Raw genomic sequence first — 12,478 nt, forward strand, 5'->3', positions numbered from 1 at the left:
CGGAGACGTCACTTCCGACACGGGGCTTTATTTACAGGGGCGGGGGGGGCGGAGGAGAAAGGACCCAGGAAAGCGCCGTTCAGAGCGGCAGGTACAGCGAGTAGTCCGAGAGCGCCCAGCGGCGGGCCGGCCGGCCGGTGCGGCCGATCATGGGCAGCTTCTGCACGTAGCGGGAGGCCGGGCTGGGCCCGTACGGCGCGGGGAAGGCGGTCTGGAAGAGGCGCCCGCGGCACCGCCTCCCGGCCTGCCGCCCGGCAATAATAAAGCGGAAGTGGGGGGCGCCGCGCGGGGCGAAGCGGCTCTTCTGGAAGACGTCGCGGGTGCCGGCGCCGGGCCCCTGCTGCCGGGGCGCCCCCCGCGCCCGGTGCACGCGCGGCAGCGGCCGGCTCTCGGAGGCGGCGGGCGCAGAGGCCGCCGCGGGGCCGCCGCCGCGGGGGCTCTCGTCGCCCTGGGGGCTGACCATGGCGTTGGCCGTCAGCTGCGGCATCTTCCGCACCGAGTCCGGGGCGGCCGCCGGCTCCTTCTTGTCCCCGGGCGGCCGCGGAGTGGTGGGCGCGGGCTGACCCGTGCCAAAGCGGGTGGCCAAGCTGTCCCCGAAGAAGGCGTACAGCTCCCGGTAGATGTCCGCCAGGGTCACCGACGGGGAAGGGTCCTCCGGCCCCGCGCCTCCTGGCGGCAGCGGGAGGACAGACCCAAAGCCTGGCTCTGCGCTGCCCCCGGAGGGAGACTCCTGCAGAAGAAGGCTGTCCCAGGGCAGGTCGTCCGAGCGCCGGCACCCCCTGCCGCTTGGGCCCCCCTTGTTGGGCTCTGCCGCCTGGGCCTTCATCTTCAGCAGTCGCTCTACGGCCACCTGCAAGAGCAGAGGGACCAGGATAGGCAAGAACTAGGAGGAACCTGGGCCCATCAAGTTTTCCAAAATAAGGCAGGTGAGCTGCTGAGCTCAAGCAGCGAAGAAGGGAGGCTGGAAGGCGCAGACACTCACCAGAATGGCTCCATAAACCTTGTGCCCATCTGCTTTAACCTGGGCGTTAGAGACGGAATAATCATCTAGCACAGCCTGCAGATTTGTCCAGTAAGTGGACAGGTGTGGGTACAGGACACGTTCCACTGCCTGGAAGGGAGAGAAGGCAGGCAGTAAGCACCTCTTTGTTGCTTATTGCCTCTCAAGTACCCTTTCCCATGAAAGACCTACTTTTATCTCCGATATGAAATTAGCTTGGCATATTCAGCCAGCATTTATTTAGAACCCACTGTATGCCCAAGCCTTTGCTAAGCACTGGAAATAAAGGTCAGGTACAAAAACAGTATAAAGTGACCCAACTATCACTGACCTGTATGACAGAGGCTAAGAGGGTATATATAAGTAATGCCCATTGCTAACAACAGACACATTTAATTTGCCAATTGCTACCCTATATGGTCAGTAGGCAAGTATTCTCGCTGAGATGTAAACTGGGACTCAGTTCAAACCACCTGCATAAAAACAAACAACTGATCAGAGACCTGGTCTCTGATTATCAAATTTTAAATCCTGTGATTAACTTTCGGGAAAGCAATTAAGACTTCACAGAGGAGGTGACCTCTGTTACGCGCTTTGCTGGGTGAGAGTTCTCCGTTGGTCATCCACAGCCTATGGATTTGAAAATGTTAACAAATGGGTGAGTTCCTAGAGAAATATAACTTACTGCTGACTCAGCTATAAAAACCTAAATTCTCGGGGCGCCTGGGTGGCTCAGTTGGTTAAGCAACTGCCTTCGGCTCAGGTCATGATCCTGGAGTCCCGGGATCGAGTCCCGCATCGGGCTCCCTGCTAGGCAGGGAGTCTGCTTCTCCCTCTGACCCTCCTCCCTCTCATGCTCTCTGTCTCTCATTCTGTCTCAAAAAAAAAAAAAAAAATCTAAAAACTTAAATTCTCTAACCATAGTAGGTAACCAACCACAAATAAAACACTTTGCTAAAATTTACAAAGACAGTCTACAGATATTCAAGGAAAAGAGCATCTCAGTCTTACAAAAACAAACGAGAAAGAAGTGCTCCCACCCTACCTCAGTCTCTAGGGCCAATATAACCCGGATACTAAAACTCTACAAGGACAGTACATGAGAAGAAACTTATGATTGATTTCACTCGTGAATATAGAAAAATCTTTTAAAATTTAGTAAACCCAATAGTATACAAAAAATGCCTTATATTTCAATAAAAGATTTAGATTTTTTGAAGTCTATACTATAGCCTATTTTAGTCTATACACAGAAATGTAATGATGGTTGGGGCGCCTGGGTGGCTCAGCTGGTTAAGCGACTGCCTTCGGCTCAGGTCATGATCCTGGAGTCCCAGGATCGAGTCCCGCATTGGGCTCCCTGCTCGGCGGGGGGGTCTGCTTCTCCCTCTGACCCTCCCCCCTCTCATGTGCTCTCTCTCTCTCTCAAATAAAATCTAAAAAAAAAAAAAAAAAATGTAATGATGGTTTACTATTAAAAATCCATAAATACGGGCACCTAGGTGGCTCAGTCAGTTGGGCTCTTGGTTTCCACTTGGCTCAGGTGGTGATCTTGGGGTCATGCAATGCACAGTCTGCTTGAGTGCTTATCCCTCTCCCATCCCCTCCCTCTGCCCCGCTCTCAAGTGTGAAAATGCTGTCTCTAAATAAATAAAATCTTCTTAAAAATCCATAAATACAATTAATCACATTAACAGATAAAAGCAGAAAAACCTTAGGATCAATTCAAAAGCTACAGAAAAAGCATTTGATAAAAATTCAACATAAATAATAAAACCAAGAGTATAAAACAGTATGAAGTAATCTTAATCTGAGAAAGGATATCAAACACAAGGGAAACATCAGTATAAGTGGGAACGTTATTAGCACTTCTCTTATTAGAAATGACATAAGGATGCCCCTTATCATCATATGTAAAGTGATATTAGCAATCCTAGCAATAAAATAAAAAGAAATTAAAGGCATTAGGTTTAGAAAAGATGAAATAAAGCCATCATTATTTGTACCATATGATCTACATTAAAAGCCCAAAAGAGGGGTGCCTGGGTGGCTCAGTCGTTAAGCGTCTGCCTTCGGCTCAGGTCATGATCCCGGGGTCCTGGGATCGAGCCCCGCATCGGGCTCCCTGCTCGGCGGGAAGCCTGCTTCTCCCTCTCCCACTCCCCCTGCTTGTGTTCCCTCTCTCTCTGTCTCTCTCTCTCTGCCAAATAAATAAATAAAATCTTTAAAAAAAAAAAAAAAAGCCCAAAAGAATGAGGCACCTGGCTGGCTCAGTGGGTAGGGTATGCAACTCTTGATCTTAGGGTCGTGAATTCAAGCCCCATGGTGGATATAAAGATTACTAAAAATAAATAAGCTTAAAAAAAATAATACAAGAGGAATTGAGGGATAGTTCCTTAACATGACTAACATAGTATGGGCAGGAATTTTTGAAGTGGGGATATATTAGTACCTTAATTTTTGAAAGGATAAGACATTGATACACAGAAAGCAAAGCCATCAAGTAGCCTGGCCTCAGGCAAGAACCGTATACACGGCAGCAGCAAGCACCGACCATTTTTGTGAGAAAAGACACACAAATACTGCTTTTCGAATTACAAATGGCAGCTCCTATGGCTGTCTGTGGGCCAGGCCAGGGTCCTCACCTTCCAGCCCAGGGCGTGCAGCCCCACAACAGCCCCGTAGTGAGAGCAGAGAGGCCGCACAGGGTCTGCCAAGACCTTCTGCAGGGAGAGCAGGATCTGCTGATACAGGCCGCTCACAAGGTCCCCATGGGTCCTACGGGAGCAGCATTCAGTCAGGGAGGAGAATGAAGCACGGGGCCGCCCGATCTGACTCAAGGCAGAGCACGCAGAGCACGCGGCAGTCTTTGGCGCCCTGGGGTAAGCCAACAGGGTCGCGCCATCCATTTATAAAATCCCGGGGCGCCACAGCGCAGCGACCGGGAAGCTCTAAATGGAAAGAGGCTCCCTGACCTCGCAACACAGGGCCTCGCAGCCAAACACTACCCCCCGCCCCGGACCACAAGCCCCTCCGCGCTGTGGCAGCCCCACCCTCTGCTGGGCTAGGCCCAGTGGCTACCAGAAGATGTGGCTGAGCAGGAGGGCAGCGCCATCCCGAAGAGTCCAGTGGTCATTCAGAGGGTTGATGGAGGCAGCCAGGGGCTCCAGGACGCAGTAGAGGACGCTGCCGACCAGGGAGCGGACGTAGGGCCCCAGGCACAGGTGTGGGTTCCGAACCAGGCTCCGGGCCACTTGCAAGAGCCGATGGAGCTGCTCCAGGTCGTGGCTGACAGACTTCACCTGTTTGCAGCGGGCGCTGGCTGAGGGGCACACGAGGGGGCAGGCAGGAGCCTGCCGCTCTGCTAGCTCCTGCCACCAGCCCTCCCCCGTGCTGGGTCGTGTCCCCGCAGAACCTTCTCCCCTGCCCCAGCCTGGTCACTCACCCCACTGACCACATAGACAAAGTAAGGCAGCAGTGCTGCGATCTTGGAGTTAGTCTGCAGGTCCTGGAGAGCAATCTGAAAAGGAAGGAGCCAGACTGCACTGGGTCCACCAGCCCCAAGGATAAACGGACATTTTTTAAAGGATGCCTGAGTACTTCTGTAGTAAAATTGTACACGTTCACACTCTTTGATTCAGCAACTGTACTTCTATAAATTTAACCCACTGTAAGAAATACCCACTCACACACACACCCACTCCTAGCCCTGTCTGTGGCAACACGAAACTGAATACACCCTAGATGCCCCACACGTTTTTAACTGAGAGAAGCAGCTGTTCTAAAACCAGATGTTTACTGTAATACCACTTTGCTTTATTCTAGAGTAATCACAGTTAAAACATTAAAAAAAAAAAAAAAAGGTAAGTTGTTTCCATTGGAGACTCACTTTCCAGCTTGTATGTTTTTACTTTACAATCCTTCTATAATGAACATGCTGGTATTACTTTTATAAGCAGAAAAAAAGAGAGTTAAGTGAATGAGAAAAACCCTCTTAGCCCTGAATCTCTGCTGTGACCTCCAAACTCCTCTGGATAAAGCTCCTGTGCTCAGGTGCTGCAGACAACAGGCTGGCGAGGAAGGAGCTCAGCTCCCAGGCCCTGCATCCAGCCATCTGCCCTGCGCCTGGGGACCGGAGCCATGCTCCTAAGGCAGGCCTGTACGGGAGGGACATTCCCAGTTTTGCCGGGAGAGTGGCGGCGACAGCCAGACACGTGGAGAAGTGGAGAAGGTAAGCCCTCCAGGAGAGACCTCATGCTTGAGCAGACCGCAAATCAGCGCTGCCCTCATTCTGGACAGGTCGCATCCCGCAGGCCCCGCGGAGTCCCAGAGGCTAATGTGGCGGAGTCTCAGACCCGGGCGGCCAGGCACCCTGACCTGGCTGCCTCTACTTCCTTTCTCTCCCTCTCACGTCCAGGCAAATGCAAGCTGCCAGGTGGCTGCCCCCCACCCACCCCCGTGGCCACAGGTTAATATACACGCTGAAGAGTAGACTCTGGAATTAAAGGGGGGGTACTGACCACATGAGCCCCCAAAATGGCCCTGCTGAGTTGCCCGTTCCCCGGAGAATGAGGTTCCTACTAGAGTGGGAAGAGGAGTCAGCCCCGGAGGAGGGCCAGCCTCCGAGCACAACATTCCCACTGGCAGCAGCTTCCAGCCGCATCAGTCGGGTGGTGTGGAGTGGACAGGAAGCAGGCATCTGAAAGAGTTTCGGGGAACTTGAAAGCTGGACTTTGTGCCCCACTGGCTCACCTTCATCAGCTGTGGGTCGTCCCCCAGCACAGCCCGGGTCACTTGCTGGTAGTACTTGAGAAGGTCATCAGTCAGCGAAGACACAGCGCTGGGCACTGTGCGGGGATGGGCAGGAGGTAGTCAGGGTGGAGAGCCCAGCCCTCTCCCGGCCTCCCCGGCCTGCTCTCCCTCACCCCCCGACCCTCCACCCTCCCCACCAGAAGCCTTTTCAGACAGGACTCCCAGAGCACATAGTCACCAGCTCCTCGGAGCAGCCTGCTCGGCCCTGACCTTGTAGGCTTTTCACACCTCCGTGCTCTGTACTCTGCCTCCCACCCGTCCTCCGCTAGGCAGATTCCTGCTCGTCCTCAATCCCAGGGACCCCAGCTGCCCAGACTTCTGTGCTAGCATCCAACACCCCGCATCATGACTGGTTCCAGGTCTGGGCTCCTACCTCCAAGTCCGAGCCCTCTGGGCAGGGACGGTGCCCACTCAGAACCGGGCATCGGTAAATACTTGTCAGATGAAGAATCAGAGGTACAGGGGCACCCCCACCATTCCCAAGGGGAAAGTTCAGAGCCCGTTCCCCATACTGCCCCTTACCTGATCCTTGTGGGGCCAGGTTCCCTTTGCCATCTAGGTAGGAGACATGAACTAGAACCAGAGCAGAGGGATGGGTCAGCCTGGGGTTTTGCCTGTGGTAGCAACACCCCCCCACCCCCCCGAGTCCTGCTCCATCCACCAGCCCGCCCGTCACCCCTCCTCTGACAAGCCCATTTGTGTCCCTGGCCCTACCTCTCACAGCTGTCTCGGCACAGCCTTTAGGGATGTTGGTGGCCAGGGCCAGCTCCACCAGGTTCACCTCTCGGTCCTCAGGGAAGTAAAGCTCACCCTCTCTGGCAGGGCGTAGGGGCAGCGCCTCCTGGGATCCATAACCACACACGGCCTGAGCAGAGAGGAGCAGAGAGCATGCTGAATCCACGGCGGGAGAGGCGTTCTACCGACCAGGGCAGGGGGTCTACGTGTGAGGCAAGTCCAAAAGTCCCGAGAATGGGGAGATGTGGGAGGCTTCGAGCCTACGGCTGGGAATCTGGCTGGAGCATCCAGCGCGCACTGGGTCAGGGAGTAGAACGTGGTCCCTCCTCCCTGACTCGTACAGGCTGAGCCCCACACCCCTATGCTGCCGGTCCTCATACTCACCCTACTTTGAAAACACAACTCTCTTTTTTCTTTTTTTTAAGTAGGCTTCATGCCCAACACGGGGCTCAAACTCACAACCCTGAGATTAGGAGTCACGTGCTGTATTGAGTGAGCCAACCAGGTGCCCCAACACTACTCTCTTCTAAACATGACCTTCTTCCCTCAAGTCCCTGCCCCACAACAACTATGCAGGACATTTTAATACCCACATTTGTGCCCAGCCTCCTCCTTTACCCAGAATGTCCCCCCGCTTCCCCTCTTGGCTTAGTCTAATGCAAGCCTCCCTTCAAAGCCTGCCTCAAATCCCAGCTCTTCCAAGAAGGCTTCCCTAACCTCCGGGCCCCCCAGCACCTGTCCTGTGGTGGCCACGGCCACCTTATGTGCGTATTTGGTCTTCATGTCTCTCTCTGCGGTGCCAGCCCCAAGCCGGGCACGGAGGTAGATCGTGCCAGCCGAGGCCTCCGAAGGCTGTGCTCCACTCACCTCCACGCTGCTCCATCGGAGAGCCCTGTTGAAATCCTCGACGGTCAGCTTCCGCCGTTTTGTGTGTTTCATGAATTGAGAGCTATTCTGGGAGGGGAGAAACAAAGTCAGCGGACAGGAAGAAGGGGCTGTGGAGTTCCCCCAGGGAAGAGAGACAGCCAGGAGGCAAAAAGGACACCAGAACGGAGACCAGAAAGCCTGGAATCCAGCGCTGGTCTTGTGCAAACAGCCCTCGATGTAATGTTCCCTCTCTGTGACCCAGCTGCTCACATGCAGAATGTGAATATGAATGGGGCCTGGCCTGCCCGGCAGGGCTGTTCACAAGATGGGCACGTGAGGCAATGCTCAGCCAGCACTCTGTTTGCCCAGAAGCCCCGCTGGCTCAAAGGGGAACTCGAGAGGGCAGGGACTGCCTCCGCTGCGTTCCCTCAAAGCACAGAGTAGGGGCGGGCCACATACCTGTTTAATACATCCCTGCGGGAGGGGGTAGCCACCGGGAGGGACAAGGAGAGTTGGGAGGGTGCCGGGAGCGAAGGGGAGCGGACCTGGGTGGCCTCTCTGAGCCGGTAGCACACATCCTCCGCGAGCAGGGCCGCCACCTCATCGCTCAGCTCCAGGCCCGTGCTCTCCGCCATGAGCCGGACCGACTCCCGAGGGATCTCCACGAACCGCCGCTCCTCTCGCTCGGACATGGCCCCGACGGAGCTGGGAGCCAGGAGAGAAGGTTTGAGAGGCCCCCCCAGGCCCCCTCCGAGCCCAGGAGCCTGACTCAAGGCCTTCTGAGCCAGGCTCGCTGCTCTTGCTCCAGAATCCCCGAACAACGAGCCGCAGAGGCTCTGAGTGTCTGAGGCGAAGCGCAAGAAACAGACGAGCTGGGTCAGACAGGAGTGCTGCCTGAGAAAGGACCTGGCCTTGGGGAGTTCACAGAACGGGGCCCCAGCCGTGCCCTACCACTTCCTGAGTGAATGTGGCCGAGGTCCTCGTCAGCCTGAGCCCTGGTGTCCCAACCTGTGAAACACAGGCAATCGCCCCTGCCCTCCGTAACTCGCAGGGTTGCTGTGAGGACAAAATGAGCTGGGGCAGGAGAAAGCCAGGGACTAGAACGCCACCCAAATGGACGATGGAAGATGGAACCATGGTCAGTTACAAGTAAAAACTTCGTGTCTTCTTCCTCCTGATTCTTGCTACAACCACTACCTATTAAATCTTGATGAAAACAGTACTTCTCCCTTGCTCAAAAACCTTCAGTCCTACCCACTGGTTCTAAAAGAAACTCTAAACCCCCCAGCTTGACATTCTGTGTTTGGTCCCAAATCCCCAGAGCTGTTCAAGCCGATCCCTCCTCCCAGTAAGACCAGCCTAGTGTCTTCCAGCCTGCCTTGTGCACCACCACCAGCACTCAGGCTGGTCGGCCTCCCCCTCTACCCCAAGCCCCCACCCCCTCCTCTTTGCTAAGGCAAATCCAGGCTGCCCTGTACGGTCTTCCTGCCCGTATGCCACTGGGGACTGTCAGGCTTTTAGTAGCTGGGCTTTCTGCCCATGTGTCCCGTCTTTCCCAGTTTGGCTGCGAGGCCTAAAAGCAGGAACCTGCTCTTCCGTTCACAGGATATAGCAGAACAAGAATCCAACAAAAACAGAGGCTGATGAAGGACTCCAACAACTTACACCACAATTAGAAGGCAGGCCCACAAGGGCCAAACTGAGGCATCAGCACCACGGGCAGCAAGGCCCCAGTTCCAGGGTGACCCACCCAGGGTCTGCCCCACTACTCCTCTCTGGCGGGGCTCAGTGGGTCACCAGTGATCTCAGGGTCCCTAGATCCAACGGGCATCCTAACCTGGCCTCCCGCATTCCTCCCAGTGGCTCCACATGGCTCTGGAATAAAGAACAAACCTGGTTCCCAGGTCGTGCGTGTCCACTGACTTCCGCAACACCTCTTTCCCTCTTGTGTTCTGCATTCCCACCATGGCCTCTTTCCATTTCCCCCAAAACACCTGCTATCAGGACGTTCATACACTGTTTGCTCTACTTGAAACACTCTCCTCTTCCTCTACCCCCAAGCTCTTTGTCTAATGGACTCCTAGCGGCTCCTTCAGATCTCAGTTCAAATGTCACTTGCTCAGGGAAGTCTTCTCAGACCTCCACCACAGTGTACCGGTACTCTGCCTTCAAAGCAATTATCACAGCTTGTAATTATATATCTGTGTAACTTTGTGATTAACACCTACCTCCCCACTAGATTGTAAGCTCCACACCAGCTAGGATCATGCCTGTTTGCTCACCTTTGCATCCCAAGCGTCGGGCACAGTGTCAGCACATAATACGCCCTCAATGAACACTTGCTGCAAAAACGAATAAAGAATAGCTATTTTTTTCTAAGCACATGCAACGCCTGAGGCACAGAGCTAAGTGCTTTATACGGCTTATACTTCATTCTATCCTCATTAACAATAAGATAGGTATTATGTAAGTACTGCGTCTATTTCACAGCCAAGGAAATCAAAGCTCAGAGAGGTTAAACGTTCAGTGACTTGTCCAAGATCACCCAGCGAGCACTAAGTAGGGAGCAAGGGCTCAACTCTGGTTCCTGATCATCAGGAGTGGCGGGCTGTGTGGGGAACACGGCCTGGATTCGCAGCCCGGATTCTTGGCGTTGGAGACCCGCCAATGGATAATTCTGAAGTTTCTGTTTCCCCGTCTGTAAAATGGGAGCATGAAGTCCTGCCCACGCGGAAAGCGCGGAGGGAGTTTCCTTACTGTGTGCCCACATGAAGACCCACAAAGTCCAGGCTCTGACCAAGGTCTCCCCCTCCTCAACCTCCTCCCTGCACCCTCAGCCACTAGCCACACTGGTAAAGAGCGTGGGAACTGGCCGCCACCGGCCTCGGGGGTGCGCATCCTCCCACCACGCCTCGCTTCATCCCAGATCCAGAAGTGGCGGGGTGGGGTGGAGGAGGTCAGGGGTTACCGAACTTGGGTCACGTGGTCAGCGAAGGGGGCGGGCCCCCAGCGGAGTCGGCCCTAAGACCAGTGAGTGCGCGGCCCACAGCGGGATGGAGCGTCCTCGGGCCTGCTCGGGCCTGCTCACCTGAGGGCTCCGGCGCAGCGAAAGCGGCTACCGAGACGGCGGTGGAGGCGGCGGCGGCGGCTGCAGCTCCCACTTACCCTGCTCACCCTAATTCCCTCTCTCTGAGCCCAGGCCCCACCCTCCAAGAGCACAGCCAATCGGCGAGCGCTTTGCGAAGTTCCCGCCCTCCCGGGGGCTTCCGGCCAAGCGATTGGCCTCTGTGAAGGAGCTGAAAAGCATCTGGGCGCAATGTGGGTCACGTGACGCCGAGGAGTCGGGCTTCTTAAAGCAACAGCTCTTGAGAGTTTTGCGAGTAGGTACCTATGGTTTGGCGTCTGTTTGAAAAGCGTATTGTCAAAGAAAGCGTCCCTATTCCCTTGGTCTTGTCTGCTCCTGAGTTTCAGGGCATTTGCGTTTACGCGACTGCAGCGAAGCTTTATTTTTTATTTTTATTTTTTTTAAACACTTTATTTATCTATTCAGTAGAGACAGAGAGAGAGAGAGAGAGAGAGAGAGAGGCAGAGGGAGAAGCAGGCTCCCCGCTGAGCAGGGAGCCCGATGCGGGACTCGATTCCAGGACCCTGGGATCATAACCTGAGCGGAAGGCAGACGCTTAACCATCTGAGCCACCCAGGCGCCCCTGCAGCGAAACTTTGAACTTTGATGTCTAATCAAAGTTTTCTTTGCCCGCTTGTTGGGGCTCAGCTTACCTCTCCAGCATCACCTGCACTTCTCTTTTCCGCCGGATGGATGGAGCTCCTAGTGGGTATTCTCTTCGGACAGAAGGGTCTTCCCACTGGCCCAAACTCACGTGCAAGCTGCAGACTCCAGGGCCCTGCTCATTCTGACACCCTACCTCCTATCTTTCTCATTCCTGTTCAGTAAGCGAAATATAACCCCTCACCTGCCTCGCAGACTTCCTTGACCATTTTACGTGCACACACTTTCCCGAACTTGGGCAGTTCTCAATTCAGAACCAAGTGGATTTAGTGAGTTGAGGACAGTATTTGGAGTCACCAACCTGGGTTCAAATTCTGCCACCGGTTTGGAGCAAGTTACCCAACCACATTTTCACCCAACTACAAAATGAGGTAATAATACCCACCTCACGGGATTCTGTAGATTAAATGAGATAATGTCCGTGAAAGCCCTTGGCAGAGTTGTGGTTGAACCTTCTTTCACACAACAAGAGGCAGACAGTGAATTCATTCCTTTATGTTCATCCAAGATGAGGTAGTTTGCAATGGGCTATTCATTATAGAAAGGAGTATTCCGCGGGGGAGCGTGAATGTACACATACTCGCCCTTCTTCCCTCTCAGGGCTAGATGCTGCTGCCTCTAGAAAAGATCCTCCCAGGCCAGAGCTGGGAAAGCCAGATGGATGTGGCTGGGTTGTCATGGCAACACCACCTAAGGAGACTATGACCCTGCTGAGTCTCTTCCAGTTATATTCAGAATGACATTCGGAGTAGTTTTTAGTACTGTGCTTGAACACTGGAGTGTCGGCCCACCTCTGCATAAAGGGAAGGGGTGGGGGCTCCTCCAAGGTCCTGAGTCTGAGGTCAGCTTAGCAAGATCTGGGCTGCTGTCAGATCTCCTTGCTGAGGTGTTATTAGTCTGGACAGCCATTGGCAACCTTGGAAGCAGGAGACAACAGGGGAAGGCCCTGGGGCCTGTGCAATACAGTGAAACTGAATTCAAGCTATCTGGGGCCCATCTGCTCCCAACCTCGGGTGGAGGCAGGGGCCAAGGAAAACAGTAGTGAGACCCACATGGCCACAGATAAAAGTGGGTCCCACTCACTCCCCAGCCACCTAGTGTCAGGCAAAAAGAGCTAATGATGGCTTTGGAGCCAGATGGACAGTTTAAAAACAAAACAAAAGCTCTACCACTCATGAGCTGTGTGACTTTAGGCATTCTAGTTCAGGTGTCTAACCTGTTTTATCAACTGTCAAGTGGGATAACAGAACCTACTGATTGTTGTGAACAATCCAGTA

At 54.2% G+C, this 12,478-nt stretch overlaps 1 protein-coding gene across 4 annotated transcripts; it reads right to left on the minus strand.

The window, feature by feature from the left end:
* Positions 1 to 17: 17 nt before the first annotated feature.
* Positions 18 to 10,645, minus strand: TAF6L (TATA-box binding protein associated factor 6 like). 4 transcript variants are annotated; one of them, XM_081797951.1, is made up of 12 exons: positions 10,503 to 10,645; positions 9,697 to 9,756; positions 7,960 to 8,119; positions 7,415 to 7,501; positions 6,527 to 6,677; positions 6,335 to 6,385; positions 5,753 to 5,847; positions 4,446 to 4,520; positions 4,082 to 4,302; positions 3,646 to 3,778; positions 983 to 1,111; positions 18 to 850 (listed from the first exon to the last, which is right to left on the minus strand). In XM_081797951.1, exons 2-12 carry the CDS (start codon positions 9,702 to 9,704, stop codon positions 80 to 82), a joined length of 1,881 nt encoding a protein of 626 aa, XP_081654077.1. In that variant the 5' UTR covers positions 9,705 to 9,756; positions 10,503 to 10,645; the 3' UTR covers positions 18 to 79. The 4 variants fall into 4 exon arrangements, with proteins under 4 accessions (XP_081654077.1, XP_081654079.1, XP_081654078.1 ...); XM_081797953.1 differs by having other exon boundaries at positions 9,643 to 9,756; XM_081797952.1 differs by lacking the exon at positions 10,503 to 10,645 and adding an exon at positions 10,172 to 10,368.
* Between the last annotated feature and the right edge of the window lie 1,833 nt (positions 10,646 to 12,478).

The sequence above is a fragment of the Leptonychotes weddellii genome, chromosome 11, assembly GCF_054177405.1.
Source record: "Leptonychotes weddellii isolate Sample4059 chromosome 11, ASM5417740v2, whole genome shotgun sequence".
In the NCBI taxonomy this organism is placed as follows: Eukaryota; Metazoa; Chordata; class Mammalia; order Carnivora; family Phocidae; genus Leptonychotes; species Leptonychotes weddellii.